The 25202-nt window shown below is 42.3% G+C and overlaps 1 protein-coding gene across 1 annotated transcript in view; it reads right to left on the reverse strand.

Annotated features, from left to right (window-relative positions):
• The window catches only part of RELN (reelin), a 534390-nt gene that overhangs the window by 91407 nt on the left and 417781 nt on the right, over positions 1 to 25202 (reverse strand). The window contains exons 39-43 of the mRNA XM_033958706.1: positions 24305 to 24476; positions 21393 to 21495; positions 19957 to 20186; positions 13668 to 13888; positions 5814 to 5961 (exon numbers count right to left, since the gene is read on the reverse strand). Coding sequence (XP_033814597.1) covers positions 5814 to 5961; positions 13668 to 13888; positions 19957 to 20186; positions 21393 to 21495; positions 24305 to 24476 — 874 coding nt within the window. The remainder of the gene's footprint in view (positions 1 to 5813; positions 5962 to 13667; positions 13889 to 19956; positions 20187 to 21392; positions 21496 to 24304; positions 24477 to 25202) is intronic.

Below are 25202 nucleotides of genomic sequence, written 5' to 3' on the forward strand. Positions count from 1 at the left end.
CGCACTACTGTTTTGTAAAAAGGGGGGGAGGGGCTAATGCGGTGTTCAGACAAGGAAGAGCTGATAAAGTAAATTGAAATGTTATCTTTCATAAACAGCAGTAATATGGGAATTTGGAACAGTATTAATTAAATTGAGTTTACAGTTACCAGCAATTCTGTTGATATCATGTGCGTGTGTGCATGAAAGGATTTGGGTAAAAAGAAATGGAAATAGGTTAATGAGCTGTCAGTTTTAAGGTCTATGCTAAATAGTAAGTAAAGTCTACTGTGCTTATCTCTGTGTTTAAGGTACCTTGTTAATTTCTCTTCAGCATTTTAAGAAAATTGTCACTTTGCACGTGACACCTTGAGGTCAATGAATGCAAATCCAAGATCTGCCACTGACAATGGCTACTGCTTTCAAAACTGCAGGGAAGTAAAAGTGTGCGATTCTTCATGCATGATATCATACAAATGACCTTGTCCAAAGAGAACTTTTTCCATTCTGTAGACATGGCTAAAGCATATCTTTTTGGAATAATGCCGTCTGACTCCTATATGTACCTTTAGATCAGTGGTCTCAAACTCGCGGCCCAGGGGCCACATGCGGCCCGCCAGTTACTATTTTGAGGCCCTCGGTATGTTTATCATAATCACAAAAGTAAAATGAAACAGTTTCTTGATCATATGCCTCTTTACCTATAAATTACAATATTATTATTAAGACTTAGCCAAAAGGAAAGATTTCTAAACTATAAAGAGTTTTACCTCATGCAAAATTGTCATTTCTTTAATAAGACATTAACTATTTTTTTCTGAGGCCCTCCAAGTACCTACAAATCCAAACTGTGGCCCTGCAAAGGGTTTGAGTTGGAGACCACTGGCCTATAGGAAGAGGAGATGCAAATGTTAAGAGCCTTAGCCAATAGGGAGAGGAGGAGATAGTGGATGCTGTTGATAGGCCATTTGGCCTTTATCTGCCATCATGTTACTATGTTTCCATAACCATAAAGTTCTACGACATCACAATGCAGGTGTAAAGAGCCTTAGCCTATAGGAGTGGTCTTAAACTCGTGGCCCGCCAGGTACTATTGTGAGGCCCTCGGTCTGTTTATCATAAACACAAAAGTAAAATAAAAGTTTCTTGATCATATGTCTCTTTAGCTATAAATTACAATATTATTATTATGACTTAGCCAAAAGGAAAGATTTATAAACTGTAAAGAGTTTTACCTCATGCAAAATTGTCATTTCTTTAATAAGACATTAACTATTTTTTTCTGAGGCCCTCCAAGCATCTACAAATCTAAAATGTGGCCCTGCAAAGGGTTTGAGTTGGAGACCACTGCTTTTGATGGTATTACAAATTTTAGAATGCTTTGAACATTTTCAAAATTAATCTGAAAGTATAAAAGATTATATTTATCAACATTTTGGCAAAAAGAAGCCAGGTGTGTTACTAGGGAAAAATCAATAGCTACAGTTTGAGAAGCGTCAATTAACTTGGTTAAACAATCAGCTGTGAAGTTCCTGAGGACATTTCTCTGGGTAAGTGGACATTTATTTATTTACAGGACAATTCACAATAAAGTTACATGGCAATAAAATAGGCATTCAAAGAGGAAAGAGGTGAGAAGACATAGAGGGAGAAGGGGAGCAAGGGGAGCATGGGAAGGGAGAAGGGAAGAGGAGGGCAGAGGGGGGGAGCAAGGAGTTAAAAGAAGGGGAGCTTTGTTGATTTAAAGATTGAGATACAAGAGAAATTGTAGGTTCCTTTACAAAGATTGTTTGAATTTTAAAAGAACAAACTTTAGTTATTAGCTAATTTCCATAGTATAAAAGCTTTTTATGCCATAATTTTAAACGTGACTCTTCTGCCAGAGATAGAAACTTAACTGTCACAGCCTAAAGCATTAACAGCTTCTAGAAGGTGCAACAGGGCCTATCTCAGTCCTCATTTAAATGCTAATTATTGGTTCCAATTAAATCAATTCATTAATTAAGTCAAGCACCTATATCGGCTAGGTGTGCCAATTGTTGGTGTTAACAAGCCCTTGATTGGCAATAAATAGGAGTTATTTGTAGATCTACCCTATGCCCTATTCTATAACATGCATGCCTAAATTTCATAATGCACAACTCCGAAGGGAGCATGGCCATGGGAGGGGTACGGGGGGGGGGGGGGGGGTCAGGGGCATTCTTAGAAATTAAGCGCAATGTACTACTATTAATTATTTCTAAAGCGCTACCAGACGTACACAGCGCTGTACAGAGTCACAAAGGAGACAGTCCCTGCTCGAGTGAGCTTACAATCTAAACAATTAAGAGAAACAGGATGCCAGGGTAGAGGTTACAGTTAGCGGGGGTGGTTAAACTGTTGGCTAGGGCGGTGGGCAGTGGAGAATAGGGTTATGAGCTGAAGATCTATAAAAACATATAATGGCACATCATGCTTTCAAATATTAAACTTTATTTTACAGATAAAAGTAGGTGCTGGGGGTTGAGTTTGTGCGGTTGTCAGGAGGTGTCATTTTGCTTTGACTGCAGCTGCTCTTTGCTGCCCTCTCCCCGTCTCCCTCAAAGCTAGTCTTGCTTAATGATTGGCTGGCCCTGAGTGTGGGGGGGGGAGGGGGGCTACATTTCCGTACCTAACCGCCATCAGTTGGGGATGAGCGTTTATATCGGCCTTTGGCAGGCGTAAATTGTAGTGCCCAAAGTTAGATGCATAATATGCTTTAATCTAGTATTCTGTACAGGTCGTCCTGCAAAATACTAGCTTAGTGTGAAACATCCTGGCGCCTAACTCTGGACGCCATTAATTGAATTTCCTCTATATTGCATAAAAGGAACTATGGTTTTAAAACTCCTTTTATGCATGACCACCATTACTTGAGGAGTGGCCTAGTACTTAGAGCTGTTGCCTCAGCACCCTGAGGTTGTGGGTTTGATCCCAACACTACTCCTTGGGAATCTGGGCAAGTCACTTAGTCCTCCATTGCCCAAGGTACCACAGTTCGATTAGGAGCCTCCTGGGACAGATAAGGAAAATCTAATCTAATCTTTAGTTTATATGCCGGGTCATCTCCTGTCGGAGCTCGACTCGGTTTGCAAGTGGTCAAAGACCAGACTACAAATGAAAGTAGGAGAAAAGGGATTAGTTAAGTCTATCATAAAAATAGATCTTGTAATGATGTCAGTTAGTAGATTCTAAAGGTAAACCGTTTAGATATTGTGAAAACAACAAAGTTTTTAAGACTTTACGAAACCGTTGCTGCTGACCTAACAGAGTCAGGAAATCCATTCCAAGTCTCCACCAACTTGAAAGCAAAGGACTGACTAAGCTTCCCAACAGATTTAATTCCCTTGAAAGATGGGAATGATCATTTATATCTCTATGTATTCCTCAGGTAGCAGGATCTAAGGGCCCCTTTTACTAAGGTGCGCTAGCGTTTTCAGCGCACGCAGGATTTTAGCGCACGCTAAACCGCGCTACGCTTCTAGAACTAACGCCAGATCAATGCTGGCGTTAAGGTCTAGCGCGCACTATTCCGCGTGTTACAGCCCTAACGCATCTTTGTAAAAGGAGCCCTAAGAGTATTCCAGTGTCAAGGGATCAAAGGATTAAATATTCCATAGAGAAGATGCTTAGAGCACCTGATTTTAAACTCGCTGTACCCCGCCTTGGGTGAATCATTTCCAGTAAACATAGGGATCCTTTTATCAAGCCACATTACCGTAAAGATGTGCTCAGAGTCGAATCGGTTCAGCGGATGGCCACCAGGATGATCTCGGGGCTCAAGGGTCTTTCGTACGAGGAGAGACTAAACAAATTGCAACTCTACACTCTAGAGCAGTGTTTTTCAACCGCTGTTCCGCGGCACACTAGTGTGCCGCGAGATGTTGCCTGGTGTGCCGTACGGTCAGGGCCGCCATCAGGGCAGTACCACCAGTCTAGGGAGAGGGGCGGTCCACCCCACGTGGACAGGAGAGAGCTGGACGGGGGACCCGCGGAGTTCAATACATCTCGAGCCGCGAGGCTCGTCTTCTGTTCCTGCCTGCCCTGCAGCTAACATATAGCCGATCGCAAGCGTTCCCCGATGTCAGCGCTGACGTCGGAGAGAGGACTTAAGCAAAGCCTGCCCTCCGACGTCAGCGCTGACGTCGGAGAATACTTCCGTTCGGCTATTTGTGTGCGGCAGGGCAGACAGGAAGCAGAAGACAAGCCTCGCGGCTTGAGCTTCGTTTTGCTGAGAAAGTTGCAAATATGGGCTGGTAGGCAAACACGGAACACAAAAGGGGGGAGGGAGTGCGTTTTGGACACAAGGCATGAACTTGGGAGAGAGGAAGGGAGGGAAAGAGATGCTGAGGTGGGGGAGGGAATGGGTTTTTGGACACAGAAGGCATGGACTTGGGAGAGAGGAAGGGAGGGAAAGAGATGCTGAGGTGGGGGAGGGAATGCGTTTTTGGACACAGAAGAAATGGACTTGGGAGAGAGGAAGGGAGGGAGAGAGGAAGGGAGGGAAAGAGATGCTGAGGTGGGGGAGGGAATGCGTTTTTGGACACAGAAGAAATGGACTTGGGAGAGAGGAAGGGAGGGAAAGAGATGCTGAGGTGGGGGAGGGAATGCGTTTTTGGACACAGAAGAAATGGACTTGGGAGAGAGTAAGGGAGGGAAAGAGATGCTGAGGTGGGGGAGGGAATGAGTGTTTGGACACAGAAGGCATGGACTTTGGAGAGAGGAAGGGAGGGAAAGAGATGGTTGTGTACACGGGGAATAGAAGAAAGGAGAATTTTTGGTCATAGGGAGGGAGTGAGGTACAGATAGTGGCATACCAGGGTGGGGGGGGGGGGCGGTCTGCCCCACCCTGGGTTTACGTCCCAAGGGGGTGCACAGCTGGCCACCCTCCAGTGTTGTCCCTAGGCCGGCAAACTGCGGCTCTTTAGCCACTTGAGTGCCACCGCCGCCAACGGTGTTGTTGGCGGTGGCAGCATTATAAAATACTTTCTTTGTGTTTATTTGATTCCTATTCAAGAGAATTACTTTATATATAGTCAATATAGGCACAGAGTTAAATTTTTTAACATTTTCTAATGGTGGTGTGCCTCGTGATTTTTTTCATGAAACAAGTGTGCCTTTGCCCAAAAAAGGTTGAAAAACACTGCTCTAGAGGAATGTAGGGAGAGGGGAGACATGATTGAGACATTTAAATATATCACAGGATGTATCGGGGTGGAAGATGATATCTTCTTTCTCAAAGGACCCTCGGCCACAAGAGGGCATCCGCTCAAACTCAGGGGCGGGAAATTTCATGGCGACATCAGAAAGTATTTCTTCACAGAAAGAGTAGTTGACCGTTGGACTAAGCTTCCAGTACAGGTGATCGAGGCAAGCAGCGTGCTGGACTTTAAGAATAAATGGGATGCTTATGTTGGATCCCTGCGAGGGTCGAACTGAAGAAATGGTCACTAGGTACTTAAGAGGATGGGTCAGTAGAGTGGGCAGACTTGATGGGCTATAGCCCTTTTCTGCCGTCTTCTTTCTATGTTTCTATGACATTTCATCACACGCTAACCCCTGCGGCCGGCTAAAAAATTAACGCCTGCTCAATGCAGGCGTTAACGGCTGGCGCGGCAGGCGGTTTAATGTGCGGTATTACGCGCATTAAACCCCCTACCGCAGCTTGATAAAAGGACCCCATAGAGTGAAGATCTATTTGTTCAAGTTACTATAAAAGTTATTTCCATACTGCATACTAGCTTTATGCTTTGGAAAGTTAAGGCTATTTTATGCTTGCTTGGATAATAAAGAGATTTAAACCAAAGTTGTGTTACCTCGCAAGTGACAAATCAAGATCCCGGGTCATCAGCATACGTAAACCTTCCTCATTAAAATAAAGGTTGTTCCCACTGGAAAGTATTCCACATTTCCTAGATGGTTTTCCACCACTCACCAGGATAAATTTGTCTGACTCTAGCTGACCTGGATAACAGATAATATTATAATAGATAATCAACACTCATAAGCCATCATAAGTACATAAAACTGATAATGGATATCCATAATAATAGATCATAGATATTCATGAAAAGTACATAATACTGTTACCTATAAACATAGATTAAAGTTATTTCTGCCTTCTTCAAGCAAGTATTTTTATACAGCTTTATGTGATAATCAAACAACATTTGTGATATATTTGAGAAATACCGATTGTATTTGAATATAACTTGCTTTGAGCTATAACTGAAAGGTGCGAGTGCTATTTCTAATAATAAATAATAGAGTTGCTGAAAGGAAAATTAATTTAAAAAGCAAAACCACGTCTTATACGTCAAGTAGTTATAAATATACCTCAGTGGCTCTTTGAAAATCCATAGAAGTCCTTTAACTTAAGGTACAGTAATGAATTTAGCACACACTAACGAATGAATGTGGATGGAGTTAGTCCAGAGAGCGCTGCGCATTGGAAGCGATGTCAGAGGAAGAAACGGCGGGATCGCAAGGAGCGCATTGAAGTGGTTACTCGCGGTGGTGAACGACTAGAGGTACGGGGAAGGGAAGGGGGGAATGCGCGCGTGGCAGGGGGGATCAGGAAAGGAGCGGAGGGCGGAGACGAGGGCGGGGGAGGGGCGCCTCTCTCCCCGGCGCCTCTCACCCTTGCTATGCCACTGACTGTGATGGTCACTGGTCTTTATCATAAAGCATATTGATACTGACTTCAATGAGCGTACTATGGAAGAAAGACGAGCAAGAGGAGATATGATTGAGATATTTAAATATCACCAGGGCATAAATGCACAGGAGGCAGCTCTGGAACGAGAGGGCATAAGATGAAGTTGAAGGGGGACAGCCTGAAAAGTAATCTAAGAAAATACTTCTTTATGGAAAGGGAGGTGGACGCGTGAAATGACCTCTCAGTGGAGGTGGTCAAGACAAGGATGGCCAAAAACTAATGCAAAACTGTGCATACGAAATACTTGATGTCAAAGTTTTAATATAATATTCTTGTTAAAATGTTTATTTTATTTTTATTTTTCCTCTAACTCTACTTTTCACTTCTCTATTACCCTCCAGGTACTTTAGTTAGATTGTGAGCCTTCGGGACAGTAAGGGAATTTTTCAAGTACCTTTCTTATTTCTAATCTTAATGTATGTTTTCTGTAAACCGCTTAGAACCTAACGGATGTAGCGGTATATAAGAAATAAATTACATTACATTACATTACATAATGCAATAAATGCAATAAATAATGCAAATAATGCAGATAAAGAAATATCAATCCATGCAACACACATCCATGAATAGTGGAACCGACCCAACACGGGCCATGCTTCGGCTGAGAACGCTTTTCTTCAGGGGCCCAAAATGCCGAACTCCACAAGATTTATTTATGCACTATTGCGTACAACGGTGTGCAAATGGGAAATCACCAATGTTAATAGTGTAGAGCAGAAAACTCATCTAGCAAAGGACTGCATTTGATTTCAAGAAACCATGGGACAAGAATGAGGGATTTGTTAGGGGGAGGAAGAGATAGTGGATGATGCAGATGGGCAGACTGGATGGGCCATATGGCCTTTATGTGCTGTCATTGTCTCTGTTTCTCTGTTTAAATGCCATACAGCCCGTAGGTATACAATCATTAGCATATGATAAATTCATTAGTCTACCTTAGTAAAAGGACTCCATAGTGTAAGAAGAGAGCCATGGCAAACAAGGGCAGAGCATCAATTAAACAATGAAAACCTGAATGTAGCCTTATCCTTCTATAAATTAATGGAACAACGCTGGATTCATTCTCAAGCATGACATTTTATGAAAAACTTCTCAGCTGTTCAGGTTCATAAAAAATAGAGCTCTTCCTCTCAATTCTAATGAAATATTTACAGGGAAAACAGAGGAAATACTCCGTGCCAAGGGATAAAGCTTCCTGGCATAATGAAAGAAATTGTTTCCTTTTATTCTGTCTGATAAGGGAAACATCTGGGAAAACCCAAAACTTGTGTCCCTGAAGCAATTTATCCATATTTTCAAAGAAAACCTGGAGTCCAATCTCAATCTGGCTTTGAAACAAACAATATTAGAACTGAAATATTTTTAAACAGTATTTTTTAAATTTTTATTAAAATATCCACTACAAACAAATTATCATTATATAGGAAAAATAAATATATATATATATATTTCTTGATACATATTGGATATACTGGAATTCTTCTCATGAGCAATATGGATTTTATCTGCTGTCATTTTATATGTTTCTGTAGAAAGCACCTCATGCAATTCAAGTTGTCAGTATTCACATACTCATCTCTCACTGGTTGATCTCCAAGTCAATAAAATGTAAATCTTAATACTCTTTACTCTTCTGAGCTCTCTAAGATGTGGGTAAGGTTCAGACTAGCCAGTCAGAGATCCCCTTGCACTACCTCCCTCCAAGCATCTCACCCTTAATTTTTGTGGGCAAATAATAACCCCCAGTACTAGCAAGCATGGCCCTCAGATTCTGTAAAGGACGTCTAACTTTAGGCATGCAGAATGTGGATATCCATTGACTTAGGCGTCCAAATAAAGTGGACTTTAACAAGCATTAATTGGAACTTAGATGTCTAAACGGACGTGATTCTACAAATAGATGTCCACAATTTTATGGATGCCTATCGGAAAAAGTCATGCCTAGAAAATAGGCGTAGGTGTGGCATAGGCGTGGCATGGGAATGGCTTCAATCTGGACATCCATTTACAGAATTGCATGCTGTTCAGCACCCGAACACGTCTACCTAACACCTAAAATGTAGGCACTGCAAAACCAGGTCTACTTTTGAGTGTGAGCTGGATGCTAGGTAGACACGAGTTAGGTGGACGTGACTTAGGTGTCGGTTAGACGTGCCATAGGTGTCCATTTATAGGTGAACGGGTCTTTTATTTTTTTGGGGTATAGAGGACTCCAGGTTGATATTAAGGTCAAAAGACGTTTAATAATGCATCACTTAAACAAGGCACATGAAAAAAATATATATTGCATACTAAACCTTCTATTTTGGGGGCTAAAGAGAACTCCTCTTTGATAATAATAGAAAAAGATATTTAATAATGCATTACTCAAGCAAAGCACATGAACAAAAATATATATATTGCATACTAAACCTCATTTCCAAAAGGTTAAGAAGATAAAAAGAAATACACTACTCACACAATGGATGTAGTTCAGAGCAAGTGGACGTGTCTGATGCACAATCTTTTTGTTTACATGTATATAATCAGCAGAAATGTATGTGTATATTTATGCCTGCTGTGGAGCATTATGCTTTTGCCAATGATTGCATAGATAAGTGATTGTTTTATATAGAAAGGTATAGATTGCCTTTTGCCATATAAAATTGTTCACTTTTGTATTGTATACACACCAGCCACATCCACTTATGCTATCAAATATAAAATTGTCCTCCGATGGTTCAATGGACCCCCTATTAGACAGGATCTTAATTTTATTTATTGTTATTTAAGAGGTTTTTTTAAAAATTATGTTGTGGATTATACATTACAATAATTCCCATATCAATTCAATAAGTGATTTTTGTAGACTCATACCAGTAATTAGCAACACAGAGAAAATTAAATATTTCTACCACTCAATCTATATGAAGAGCTAGAGGACATTAAGGGGTTCTTTTACTAAGGCTCGCTAATCGATTTAGCGCACGCTAAAGATTAGCATGTGCTAAATGCTAAGATGCCCATAGAATATAATAGGCACCTTAGAATTTAGCTAAATTGGTTAGTGCGCCTTCTTAAAACGACCCCTAAATGATACATGCCATAAATACAAAATGCATGGCATAGTATATATAGCATTAATAATATTGGGGTTTCTTTCATAATTTATGCAAAAGCTTTCAGCCGTGTGTGTTAGTGCTTGATTACTGTCCCTGCCATTTTCTTAGATGTCTTTGCCGTATTTAAATTTGGATGCAGTTATCTTCTGGCCGCATTAGCTGCCTTGGGACTATCTTTTAATTATAACATGCACATTGCATGACTTTTTTTTTTTTTTTTTTTTAGAACCTTTCAGGACCACATCATTTCCATATAGAGATTTATGACTGCCACATTCTGCATGTTCAATAGATTATAAAAAGTCATTAATTCTACAGTGTAGATGAAAACCAAGACCAAATCTAGGCCATGGTGCCACTCTCCCTTCTAAACCCTTGAGTCTGGGTCTGCAGGTGTCTAAATGGTGGAATTTGTACTCTTCTGTTCAATTAGAAAACAAGGCTGTTTATATCTATAACTCCTACTAATAAAACTGTGCAACAAATTTTAACTTTTTTTTCTGGGGCAAGAAGAAAATTATGTTTACCTTATAGAATTTGACCTCCTGTATATGAAAATAGCCTCAGTTTTCTCCTATCACATACAGCTTTTGAGCAAATCGCAAATATTTATAGCACGAGAAGTCATAATGTAATGAATTGTGCCGATTTAACTAAGAAGCAAAAAACCCTGATACAAAATCAGTGATTTAATCTCAACTGTGCCGATGAAGCTTGAAAATTGCTGATGATGCAATAGGCCTACAGAGAACTGCGTATTCCAGCTCCGCCTCCTCACCCATAATAATTTAATTATATAGCACATTATTACATCATCATTAAAATTAATACTTTAGCTTAAAAATCTAATTTGAGGCAAACTGTTTTAATATTTCTGAGATTGTTATAACATTTACACAAGCATTAGAAAATATAGCGAAAATGTTAATTTTTGCGTTATAATGCTCTCTTGCCAAAAATCAAAGGGTTATACCAAAAAATTACGATCAGTTTTGAATTCAGCGATCCCAAATCACTATAGAACACCCACTACAATTCATGCCCCAAAACCTCTGTTGCACAGTGTAATCAGCACTGTACATTACATTAACCATGAAAACACAATCCCTGCTAGACAGAGCTTACAATCTAATCAGACAAACAGGACAATTGGGATAGGAAATTACAGAGGGAGTGACAAAATAGATATGGGTACTTTACAAGTGGGTTGGAGTTAGAATTTAAAAGCAGCCTCAAAAAAGTGGACCTTTAGTTTGGATTTGAATACTGATAGAGACAGAGCTTGACATATTGACTCAGGCAGTCTGTTCCAGGCATACAGTGCAGCAAGATAGAAGGGACGGAGTCTGGAGTTGGCAGTAGAGGAGAAAGATACAGTTAGGAGAGACTTATCCAATGAAGGGAGTTCCCGGGAAGGAGTATAGGGGGAGATAAGATTCATGACAAAGCTATCTTATTGCAGTTACTATGGGGTAAATATTTAGCCGATGAATGTGAGTGTTTTTTTTAGCCGCCATCATCTTTATGCGCTGATAATCAAGACTGGACCATGAACAGGCACCAGACTGAATATCTGAGTTTGTGAGGCTGGCAGTCTCTTATGTGGTTAAGTGTGGTATTCAACACTTAACTGCCTAAGCAAAACCAGATAAAGATAGGACTGAGTTTTTTTTATATGATCCTATTTGGCTCAGTAGCATAGTCAAGCCAGTTATTTTGGAGGGGCCCATAGTTATATTGGGTGGGCCTTCCCAAACTGCTGCCACTGCCACACACGCTTTATTCTGCATCTTGCCTCCTCTCATTCTGCCCATGGATCTGTCATTGCTGCCACCCTCTCCTGCTCATGGCCCAGCGACTCCCCCTCCTCAGATCCTGAGCAACAGTGACGTGCGCCAGCCCCACAGGCTTCCCTCTGCCAGGCCCTGCCCTCACTGATGCCACTTCCTTTTTTCTTTTCGGTGGGACGTGGCAGAAAGAAGTCTGTGGGGCTGGCGCAGGTAGCAGATGCACATCGCTATCCCCCACCTGCAGGAAGGGGGAGGTTTAGAGAGAGGGGTGAGCTGCTGAACTGTGGGCTGTTCATCAGGACAAATGCTGGATTCAGATGTGGGAGAAAGGCAGCCACTGCTGATTTACTTTGGGTGGGCCTGTGCCCACCCAGGCCCACCTGTAGCTATGCCACTGATTTGGCTGTTTAACTTAGAAAGTCAAGTATGGAATATTTGCATTTAACTACATAAGTCCTGACTTTGCCCCCAGACTGCCCATAAAACAGCTGTGTATGGCTTTAGATTCTTAATATACTACATATCTTTCTGAGGTATAACCAAAGCAGCTTATATTTATTATATGCAGGTACTTTCTCTGTCCCTAGTGAGTTCACAATGTAAGTTTGTACCTGGGGCGAAGGAGGATTAAGTGACTTGCTCAAGGTCACAAGAACATAGTTCCTCTGGTTTTCAGCCCACTGCACTAACCATTAAGCCACTCCACTCCTCTGTTAATGGTTAATGCTGATATCCAGCGGCACTTAACTGGTTAAGTGCCACTGAATATCAGCAAAGAGCCCTGCACAAGAGATTTAACTGGCCAGGAGTTTCTCCTGGATGCTTAAATTGCTTTGAATACTGACTATTATGTGTTTTTTTAATTTTTTTGTTATCTTTTTTTTTTACTCAATTCCTTTGGTCTTCCAGCTCAGTTGAAACCAGGGCTGTAATGTAGCACCATTAAATTTCATAAACAATTATCCTTGTAATGTGTCCCTATTTTTTTTATGCCCCCCCTCAAACACACACACAGTTGCAGTTCAGACATTGCAGTGATAATCCTGGGCTAGGGGCTATACATCAGGTATCCTTTCAGCATCCTGCAATCATGAACCCTAAAGCATCCAGCCTTCATCCTTAAGCAGTGACTATGATTTCTCCATCCCAGGACCCAGAAGACCTGAGACAGAGATCACATCTGTACTTTCACAGACAAATTCTCACAGGGCATAGGTGGGGCTATCCTTTATGCATACAACTTACAGAATACTGTGATTTACACTTCTCCCTCCGTATTCGCTGTGATAGGGAATTAATAGACCTGCGAATACAGAAAAACCGCAAATAACTTTTTCATATGTTATTTGCTGTTTTCTATTATAAACCATCGTGAATATGGTGACATCGCGAGTGGCATGGTGGGAGACCTGGCCTGTTCCTGAAGGAGAGGCAAAACACGGTGAAGAAAGTGCTGGGAATCAGCGATTTTCTCTGTAAACACTTGGAATCAGCGATTTCTCTATGCAAGTTGACTTAGGGCTCCTTAACGTTAGGGCCTTAACGCGCGGAATAGCGTGCGCTAAATTGCCACGCGCTAGCCGCTACTGCCTCCTATTGAGCAGGCGGAAGGTTTTCAGCTAGCGTGCGCTAAGCCGGTGCATGCGTTATAACGCTTCACACACCTTCGTAAAAGGAGCTCTTAATTGAGGAGGGGGGGAGCCAGTAAGCTAAAAACCGCGAATAATCAAAACCGCAAATTCGGAGGGAGAAGTGTATGTGTATAAATGTTGCATTGAGGTGCTAACATCTACACAAACCATAAACCTAAATGTCCATGCCAAAATTTGTACTTACTGATGCAGCTTTACGCTAGTATTGTGTTAGGACACGTACTCATATAAGTGTTCTTATATAACTGGCTCACTACATGGGGGTAACAAAGCATCTATTTGATGGTACTCTGTCCCCTACACATATAATCTACAGTATGTGTTGAGTAATGTGCTGAGTAATAAAATAATTATTATGTGCTGAGTAATAAAAGAATTATTATGTGCTGAGTAATAAGAAAATTACCTTCAAAGTCATCCTTGAGGAAGTCAGGGTTTTTGGTGCTTATTTTGCAAGTAGGCCCTGAATATCCTGGATCACAAATGCACTTAGTCCCGTTGATGCAGCTGCCATGTCCACTGCACATCTCCTCACACTGCGGGCCTATGTACACATTATCAATGGCCCATGTCACTGGCTGAGCACCAGAGCGATAAAACCCTTGGTACCATCTGAACCTTACAGAGCTGCCAAAAAGATGCACATTTTTCACAATTAGCCTCCTGGTTTTTTTCCATTCTGTCTATAACAAACTTCATTCCAAAAGAGGTTATTTAGAGTTTATCAGAAAATAAAACTGTAAAGGGCCCTTTTACTAATGTGCAAAATAGTCCATATTCTATAAACAGTGCCTGAAGTCAGGCACCAAGACAAGCCGATCTAGGGCCCAACTTAATTTTTTAATGGCTTAATCGGCACTAATTGAAAGCACCATTAAAAAACAATTAAAAATCCATTAAAAATTAATTAGCTGGTAGGTGTCTAACTCAGTAGAACCCAGAAGGAATGGTGGAACAGATAAGTGAATACAGCACTGAATATGTTTATATAAATTAATCAGGGCAATCTTGGATATGTGCAATGATTGAGAGAAGTTTTATGTTTTATTAAAACTTGTTATACCGCTCATTCTTACAACAGGTCCAAGCGGTTTACAATCATATCACAAAATAGAAAGGAACTCCATATATTAAAATAGGACAGACCTATATAAAACAAACATCAAAACATACTCTTACATACAGGCTCAAACAATCAAGCCATCAAATATTCTTTTATCCATGTAATGTTAAAGGATTCTAATTAGAGAATGACACGGTGACAAAATTCATCACCGTTCCCGTCCCCACGGATAACCGCGGGAAACCATCTTCATGTCATTCTTTAAGAAGAGAGGGAAGAATCAGAGTATGAATGGCCACAACCACTGACCCACAAGCTTTGCTTTGAAGAATGCCGGTGTAGAAGGACTGAGGTTGAAACAGACACTACAGAATGACAGTCTCTGGTATCCAGAGCAGATATTGTGATGTCATAATGCCTCATTTCACCAGTGCCTAAGAGCCAATCACATCAGTGATGTCACAATGGCTTCATTATCCTTGGCTCACATAAGAATCAGAGTATGAATGGCCACAACCACTGACCCTCAAGCTTTGCTTTGAAGAATGCTGGTGTAGAAGGACTGAGGTTGAGATAGACACTAGAAAATGACATGGGATTATTTCCCACGGTTATCCGCGGGGATGGGAACGGTGATGAATTTTGTCACCGTGTCATTCTCTAATTATAACCATCCAACCATTTCTTCTAATATATGTGAATAATTTCTGAAACATTTAGATCTGCTCTAAATGCCTCTTGAAAATAGAAAGTTTTAAGCATGGTTTTGAATGCCTTAATATTTGTTTCCAGCCTCAAGTCGTGAGGCAGATGACTCCACAATCGAGGAGCAATGAAATAAAAAACTTTTTTTTTTTTGGGTAAATTCCTATTTTGCCCTATTTGCTAGTGAAAGAACTAATCTATTATCCTGTATCGATCTTAAAACCCTAGTTGGTGTGTATGGGAGATTGTTTTATCATACAAATAATCTGATTGATGCAGATTACGTGCTTTAAAGGTCAGTAGCAAAGTTTTAAATTGAGTTTTATTAAAAAAAAACCCCCAAAACTGGCAACCAATGAAATTGCAAACAGAGTGGAGTTACTCTATCAAATTTCTTTTTGTAGCCCAACAACTTAATGGCCGGTGTTTGATCTGATAATTATACTTCTGAGCTAAGAGAGCATTAGCATATAGAAAAACCAGCACAAACATTTTGTATGGTTTTGCTATCAGCATTGCTTCTGGCTGTATATTTAGAATAGCATGTTTCCCGTTGTTCTTTGGGTATCCAAAAGTGCTTGATGAAAATGCTTATTTATGATGTCAAATGATACGTTAGAAAATGAAGGAAAAAGGATCTCAGAGGTCCAAAACCATAGACTAGTTGAGGGTCATCAATGGAGTTGGGTGTCTTTCATTGATCCTTAAAAACCTTCAAAGAAAATTTTTACACGTCTTTGAAATTTTCAATAACGTGTTATCATGTTTGCGGTTTGCTTGTTCTTATTTGTCATATTCCAGTACCCAAACTTTGTGCACAAGAACTTACACCAACTGAAACCTGGCGGAAAACCTGGCACGCAACTCGGGTGCACAGCCCCAAATTCTATAACATTCTATGCAGTTCTTTAGAATGCTCCTAACCCACTCCCATAGCCATGCCCTCTTTTGGGTTGTGTGAGGATGTTTATAGAATTACGCACAATCCGATCCACGCACAGATCCAAATTAGAGCCAATTAACATCAGTAATTGAATGGTAACAGCCAGCCAGAGTGCTTAGGGAATTGAGAGATGTCCTGGCAGAACCATTAGCCGCGCTCTTCAATCTTTCCCTGGGCACGGGAAAAGTTCCACTAGACTGGAAAACAGCTAATGTCATTCCGCTCCACAAAAAGGGATGCAGGTTAGACACTGCAAATTACAGACCGGTAAGTCTCATGTCAATAGTGTGCAAGCTTATGGAAACATTGATTAAACACAAATTAGACACGGTTATGGATGACGAGAGACTGAGGGATCCACACCAGCATGGATTTACTAAGGGGAGATCCTGCCAATCCAACTTGATCAGCTTCTTCGACGGGGTAACAAAAGAACTGGATAAAGGAGAGTCCCTGGATGTGCTGTATCTGGACTTCAGCAAGGCTTTTGAAAGCGTCCCACACCGTAGACTTTTGAACAAGATGAGTTCATTAGGGCTAGGAGAAATATTAACTGCATGGGTTAAAGACTGGCTCAGAAGTAGACATCAGAGGGTGGTGGTAAACGGTACCCCCTCTGAAAAGTCGGAAGTGCACAGTGGAGTACCGCAGGGCTCAGTCCTGGGCCCAATCCTTTTTAATATCTTCATACAAGATCTGCCTCAGGGACTTCGAGGGAAAATTGCATTATTTGCCGATGATGCTAAATTGTGCAACATAGTGAGCGGAGATACCAACATAGTGAGCGGAAATACCATGCCCGACGCTATGACACAGGACATACTTGTTCTGGAACACTGGTCTACTCTTTGGCAGCTGAATTTCAATGCCAAAAAGTGTAAGATAATGCACCTTGGTGGCAGAAACCCATGCAGAACCTACACTCTGAATGGTGAGACCTTAAGCAGAACTGTGGCAGAACGAGACCTGGGAGTAATCATTAGTGAATATATGAAGGCAGCCAATCAGGTGGAGAAAGCCTCATCTAAAGCTAGACAAATGCTGGGTTGCTTCCGGAGAAGCTTTGTCAGCCGAAGCCCCAGGTGGTGATGCCGCTGTACAGGTCCATGGCGAGACCACATCTGGAGTACTGTGTACAGTTTTGGAGGCCACACTATCGGAAGGATGTGCTAAGAATGGAATCGGTTCAATGATTGGCCACCAAGATGATCTCAGGGCTCAAGGATGTCCCTTATGAAGAACGACTAGGTAGGTTGCACCTTTACTCTCTCGAGGAACGCAGAGAGAGGGGTGACATGATAGAGACATTCAAATACGTTACTGGCCGCATTGAGGTGGAAGAAGATATCTTCTTCCTTACAGGCCCTAAGGCGATAAGGGGGCATCCGCTGAAAATCAGGGGAGGGAGATTCCATGGTGACACTAGGAAGTACTTCTTCACCGAAAGAGTGGTCGACCGTTGGAATAATCTTCCACTTCAGGTAGTTGAGGCCAGTAACGTGACTGAATGGGATCAACACGTGGGCTCACTTCAAAGAGGAACTTAGAGGGGAGGGTTATTTGAGTGGGCAGACTTGTTGGGCCGTAGGCCCTTTTCTGCCATCATATTCTATGTTTCTATGTTTCTAATTATGGGTTGTTAATGGACTATTAGCTATTGTATTTGCCTGCAGATCTCAGAATCACACACATCCGATAAAACTCAGGGGGGGGGGTACGATTTCATGGGGACACCAGGAAATATTTCTTCTACCGAAAGGGTAATTGATCGATGGAATGGTCTTCCGCGTCAGGTAGTCGAGGCCAGTACCACGCTCGACTTCAAGGGATGATGGGATAGACAGGTGGGGTCACTCCAGAGGAATGCTTAACAGATGGATTCTCGAAGGAGGGAGGGTTCTTGAGTGGGAAGACTTGTTGGGCCGTCGACTCTTTTCTGACGTCAAACTCTATGTTTCTCTATGTTTCTACAATTCCGGGTGCCCAAATTTTAGTACCATCTATAGAATCCATGAGATAATGCAGGATAATGCAAAGTTAACCTTAGTATTCTATTAAGGAATTTAGGTGGCTACTTTCTTTTATAGAGTATGAAACTACCTTATACAGTATATAGGCGCATTGACATAGACTTAACTCCTAACTACATTCCATGTTAAGATGCATGAACTAGGCAGATTATGGGTTTACCTCCAGATTCTGCATAGGTTGCCCAGTTTTGGATGCAGATCCCAGATCTATGCTTAAACTAGTCAGTCTATTAAGTTTTAGAAAATATCATAGTACAGAACATTCATTGATAGGTCTAACTTCCAACATTCAATACTACCTTGACCACCATAAATCCGTGATTCTATTCTCTTTAGACATCTCAGCTGCCTTCGACACCATTGATCACGACTTACTTTTAAATAGACTAGAAGAAAAAGGTTTAAGCGGCGCAGTTTTAGATTGGTTTAAGTCTTATCTTAATAATCGTACTTCTTCTGTAAATTTTAACAATGAAGATTCTACTACTTTTACTTCAACATTTGGAATCCCTCAAGGATCCATTTTATCTCCACTTTTATTTAACATCTTTTTATCGCCTTTATTAGAAACTTGTCAGGCCATAGGTTTTATTCCATATGCTTACGCTGACGATATCCAATTAATCCATCCTCTAGATCCCGAAAATGTCACAGACATTGCCTCCATAAACCATAAATTAGAACAAGTACACAATTGGTTGAACTTAAACAAATTGTCATTAAATATTAACAAAACCAAATCCATATTATTCAACTGGAAAAAAGACATACGCCTTGCAAAATCATTTCTTCTTAACAATCTTCCTATTAGTACTGAAGCATCAATTAAAATTCTTGGGGTTATACTTGACGACAGTTTATCCTACCATGATCATATCTCTTCCATAGTCAAAAACTGTTTTTTCAAACTTCGTCAGATAAGAGCCATCTCAAAATTTCTAAACCCTTCATCCATAAAAATCTTAATACACTCATTTATCATTGCAAAAATCGATTATTGCAACGCTCTATTCATCAATATCACTCAGAAGGAAAGAAGGCGACTCCAAATCATTCAGAATACGGCTATCAAACTTATCTATAATGCTAAAAAATTTGACCACGTATCCCCTCTGATGATTGACGCACACTGGCTACCAATAAATCATAGGATATTGTACAAAATTATATTTCTAATTTTTAAGACTTTAACATCCAGCGAGCCACAATTCATTTCAAAATCTCTGATTCCTTACAAACCACAACGATCCTTACGTTCATCAGAATCAAACTTACTAACCATCCCATCTCTAAAAATCATCGGTACACGGAGAGCAGACATCTTTACTGTAGCGGGTCCACAAGCGTGGAACTCCCTTCCTCAGTACATCAGAATGGAACACGACATCTCAGCTTTTAAAAAACTTTTAAAATCCTATTTGTTTAGGGATGCCTACGATCTTTAAAGCCCTAATGGATTTACTTTGTTAAAATTAATTTTCTCTTTGAGTGCCTTGTAACAAATTACCCAACCTTTCGTTTTTTCCCTTTTTTCTTAAACCCTTATTGTAACTTTGCCCCCTTTCCCTCGCTTTCCTGTTAGTCATTATTGAAAATTGAAATTCACTGTTTTTAAATGTTTATTAATGTTTCTATGTTTTACGATATTATGTACATCGCTTAGAATATTTAAATAGGCGATATATCAAGAGTTAAATAAACTTGAAACTTGAAGTGCTAACTGGAGTTAGCAAGTACTTAATTGTCAATAATTAGGAGTCATACATGGATCTGCTGCACACCTTAATTCTATAACTGAGTGCCTAAATTTCATAGCATGCAACTCAAAAGGGGGCATAACCATGGGAGGGTCAGTGGCATTCCCAGAAATTTAGTGCAATGTTACCCTCTACATATGGTAAAGGAACAGCACAAATGGAAAGAGGAGGCAGAATTTCTTCAGCTGGAAACATACCCGCACAGATGGAGTTTTCCAAAGTGAATGACCTCTCTCCTCCAGCCCCGGGTGGTTCCGGTATAATACGTGCTGCTGGGGTGGTACTCTGTAGAGCAAAGGGCACTGAGATGGCTGCTGCTGCTGTAACACAGTGGAAGGAGCAAGTGCCATGTTGCTCCAAAATCTCGGGAGAACTCCAGTCTCACGGGGTCAGCTGAGGAGCTGTCCGTGGTACATCCTACATTGATCTTGACACAAAGAGTTCCAAGGCAACATTATTACACAATAACAAATCGTAAAAGAAAACCCCCCAAAAACAACCCATAAAATCTATTCACTAAAATACATCCATAGGTGGCAAGCTTTCTCTGAGGAAAAAGGTCTGGATGTAATGAAAAGAGAATTTATGGAAAAAAAAAAAATCTACCAATTATTTATGTTAAGGAGGGCATTGTCAACAGTAGTATGAAAAAGAGCTGCGATGTATCACTATAAGGGATGCAGGAGAAATCGGTTATAGATATAGAACAAAGATAGTGGGGATGGAACCATACACATCAACCAGGGATAAATATAACTGATTTGTATATTTTAATAGACTTCTTTTTTACATTAACAATATCTATAAGAAAATTATATTTATCCCTGGTTGATGTGTCTGGTTCCACCCCCACTATCTTTGTTCTAGGTTGTCTCTCGTGGGGGTTTTGTTTCCTTGGGGTTTTTTTTTGTTTGTTTGTTATTAGGTTTACAGATGTGACACGTAGGAAGCAACAATAACACCATTTTTCTGGGTAGGTACATTTGTAATCTGAAAGTTGCCCTCACACAGTCCAGCAAGAAGCATGTGCTGGGTTCCAGAAGATGCATCCTTTCAGCCAGATCGGTGGAAAGTGTTCCCGTGAATGCCCTTTGAATAGGATCTGAAAATATCACGTATAGACTGTGTTGTCAAATCTAGAAATGTTGTTTACCACAGAAATTTTATGTACCTAGTCAGACAGTTTGGGAACTGTCTCCTAAATCTCTGCCCGCTTGTCTTGTACCACTTCACATTTAAATATCACCTAAACTTTTAATAAACTCTAACAACTGAATTGTTTTATATAAACGTGTTTTGCTGTCTTTTGATTTTCTTCATTGCCTTTTCATTTCTCTGTGTTTACAATGCTCTAGTTACCTTAAACAGTGCTTCTCAAGCCAGTCCTTGAGGCACACCTAGTCCCATCAGGTTTTTAGGCAATCCATAATGAGATAATTTTACATAACAAAGAGGCTTTACATACATGTCTATCTCATGCATATTTGTTGTGGATATCATGAAAACCTGATGGGATTAGATGTGCCTCAAGGACTGAGAAGCACTGGCATAATATATGAAAGTTGTGAAAGGCTGTGTCTGTCCAGAAATACATAAGGAGATGGAAACAGAAGGAGGAGGAAGTCAGGGCTACCTCAAACTGAATTATAGTGTTCTCATTCACATCCAGATCTCTTGTAGCAATAGAATGCTCTCCAACCTCGTTTGAAACAAAGACCATTGCTGAATCTTCCTCGCTAGTACAAAAACAAACAGAAAGGCATATAAAAGGTGTTTCAGATACTAGATTTGCTGAGCAGTTTTTACAAGTTTTACTTAAAAAATTTGATACAACGCTTATAAAAATTTCTAAGTGATTTCCATAATAGAAATGGGGTAAAAGAACATATAAAAACTGACATTGACATAACTTACTTGAGGTTGTGGGGAGAAGGGGTACAAACAGGGCTAAAAACAGTAGGGCATGGTTCACGGAAGTTTCGCCCCCCACATTTCGCCCCCAGCAATTCGCCCCTCACATTTCGCCCCCCACATTTCGCCCCCAGACACATTTCGCCCCCACACATTTCGCCCCCACACATTTCGCCCCCCGGATGTTTTGCCCCCACACATTTCGCCCCCGCACATTTCGCCCCTGCATTCAACTAATATTTGTCATGAAAGAACAAATGCATTAAAAAAAAGCCCCATGGTGGAGGGGGGGGGAGGAGGAGAGAGAGGTGGAAGGAGCCGAGACAGTCTGTGGTGGGCGCCCAAGCTCCGAGGCAGCGGCCGGCACCGTGGACAGCTCCTGATCGGCGCCCCGCGCCCTCATAGTCCAACACCGAAGCCCTGCTGCCGGCCCTCAAAACATGCTGCTCTTGACGAGTGCCGTCTTGGGGATGCCGGGTCTCTGCAGCGAGGACAGCACGCTGGCAAAGGGGCCTCCCAGCGAGTCCGGGATGGATGTGATGCTGGCCCCGGGGCCCCCGGCCCAACCCTGGCTGCCACCGCCGCCAGCTCCTACTGCTGCCACAGCCGCTGCCGTCAAGCCGCCTGGTCCCGGAGCTACCTTGACCTGCTCGACTGAGCCTCCGTTGGCCCCCTGTATGCCCACAGGGCTTGGGCCGCCACAGCTGGGCACTGGATTGGGGGTGGGTCCGGGGCCTCCAGCCGCTGCCCACAGGGCTTGGGCCGCCACAGCTGGGCACTGGATTGGGGGTGGGTCCGGGGCCTCCAGCCGCTGCCCACAGGGCTTGGGCCGCCACAGCTGGGCACTGGATTGGGGGTGGGTCCGGGGCCTCCAGCCGCTGCCCACAGGGCTTGGGCCGCCACAGCTGGGCACTGGATTGGGGGTGGGTCCGGGGCCTCCAGCCGCTGCCCACAGGGCTTGGGCCGCCACAGCTGGGCACTGGATTGGGGGTGGGTCCGGGGCCTCCAGCCGCTGCCCACAGGGCTTGGGCCACCACAGCTGGGCACTGGATTGGGGGTGGGTCCGGGGCCTCCAGCCGCTGCCCACAGGGCTTGGGCCGCCACAGCTGGGCACTGGATTGGGGGTGGGTCCGGGGCCTCCAGTGCTATCGGGATCAGTGCTTTTCGTCTCTTTGCAGTCGTCATCCCGGGAGGAGTCAGATTTTTTGCCAGCCGATCCGTTTTTAGCTGCGGGAGTGGGTGTTGTCAGGACTAACACGGCAGAGGAAAGGCCCTGCCAGGGCTGGCCGAAAGCAGCCTGTTTACGGCACTGCCTCTGCTCACAGGCTGCCACTACTGCTTCGGGTAAGTGAGATTGGGGGTGGGGTACGGAGAGAGAGAGAACGGAGGAACGCTCAGGGGCGAAATGTGCGGGGGCGAAATGTGCGGGGGCGAAACATCCGGGGGGCGAAATGTGCGGGGGCGAAATGTGTGGGGGCGAAACATCCGGGGGGCGAAATGTGCGGGGGCGAAATGTGAGGGGCGAATTGCTGGGGGCGAAATGTGGGGGGCGAACCTTCCGGATCCCGTAGGGCATGGGGTTAAAAGCTACCAGTTGGAATCCAAGTTGCAATAATGTGGCTTGTGTGGCATACAGATTAGAAGATAAGCAGATGCAGATGTCATATCAACAGAAAATTTACATTGGAACCACTCCCATTCTGGTCTCTTTCTGTGCTGGGAGAGGTTTGATGAAACTTGCATATATAATCTACCTGGGTTCCCACAAACCATCAAGAGACTAAGAATGATCCAAAACACGGCAGTTCGGCTGATCTTTGGCCTGAAAAAATCCGACCACATCACCCCCCCATTCTTAAAAAAAAAAAAACTCCACTGGCTACCGATCGAGGCCATCTTCAAATTAGGCTGCCTAGGCTACAAGACACTATTTGGCACCTCTCCTAACTACCTCCTGAAACACTTCGTCCTACAGGTCAACCCCCGCCTCTCCCGCAAAACACTATTATTTTCGTTCCCAACGCCCAAGGGATGCCACTACAAAAGATTCCTGGACAGGACCCTGTCCTTCGAAGCAGGCATTTGGAACAATACCCTAAGCAACCGTCTCCTGAATTCACCATCATACCAACCTTTCAGAAAAAAAACATGAAAACCCACCTATTCGACAAGTTTGTCTGATCTTCCAACCTCACCTTCCAGATCAATTCACCCTTCTTCCCCTCCTCTCGCCACTCTATGGCCCACCCTCCCCCCTCTTTAAGCCTCTCCTGTAACTTCACTGTTCTCAAGTACCTTTTTCCCCTCACATGCATCGATACCTGTATCCACATTGTACCTCTCCTTTATTGTACACTGTCTTGAACTGAATAGGTATGACGGGATATAAATAAACTAAACTAAATTAAACTAAACCTTAGGTTTGTATACCGCGCCATCTTCGCAAGCGCAGAGCTCAGCACGGTTTACAGAATTAAGAGGAAAGGAACTACAATGAGGGATAAAGGAGAGGGACTGAGAGGAAAGAGAGGGACAGAATACTGGAGAATGGGAGGTGATTAGATTTTTGCAAAGAGCCAAGTTTTCAAGTGATTGCGGAAGGAAGCTATTATTATTGTTGTTATTATTACTTACGGCGCTCCCTTAGAAGAGTATGGGCAATACAGCCCGATGTTGCCACCAGGATAGAAAAACCAATTTTCCTCCTTAGGTCCAAAGTCAAACGTATCAAAAAGAATAACAGGGTTCTTCAGGCTGTTTCCGTCAATGATAAAATCATCAATAATCCAGATTTCTTCTTTTTTACCTAAGAAGATTTTAACAAAACAAATTGTCAAATAGCAGAAGAACGGAGAGTTTTGCTGCATGGAAAATCATGAGCAGAATAGGATAATGGATAATCAGCTCAGCATGTATCATAAACTGGGCCAATCCTCACACGACGGTTAGCATGACGATTTTTAAGGTGTGAAGAAACCAGCTAATCAATAAGCATTCCTGAATTATTTCTGACTGAGCTGCTAAAGGCCATCAAGTGATTTTATCTGAACGTCTCACAAAGACAGATGGCAAAAGAGTTTAAGTTGTATACAAGATTAAGGTAAACCACAAATACTTACAGGGCTCCTTTTACTAAGCTGCGTTAGGGAATTAATGCGTGGAATAGCGCACGCTGGCGTTAGTTCTAGCCACGTAGCACGGGGTTAACGCGCGCTAATCTGCTGCGTGCGCTAAAAACGCTAGAGCACCTTAGTATAAGGAGCCCACAGTTATAGTATAGGACAAAAAATAACAAATTCCCTTTCTTCAGGAAAGGCAAATTAATTAATCAATGTGATTTTAGGCGTTGGAGTCTAACCGCTTCGGCCGGCGCTAAAAACCGTTCTATGCATTTGTAAAAAGGGGTTGGCCACGAATTTGGAATTGGAGAATGAGATGTCCAGCTTCAGCATCTATGAGACAGACTTGGTTTTTCTTGTTGCATAAATCTTTTTGGACCCCTGTTAGGTTACAAAGGTTAGACAGTTCCAAA

This window comes from Geotrypetes seraphini, chromosome 9 (assembly GCF_902459505.1).
Source record: "Geotrypetes seraphini chromosome 9, aGeoSer1.1, whole genome shotgun sequence".
Taxonomy (NCBI): Eukaryota; Metazoa; Chordata; class Amphibia; order Gymnophiona; family Dermophiidae; genus Geotrypetes; species Geotrypetes seraphini.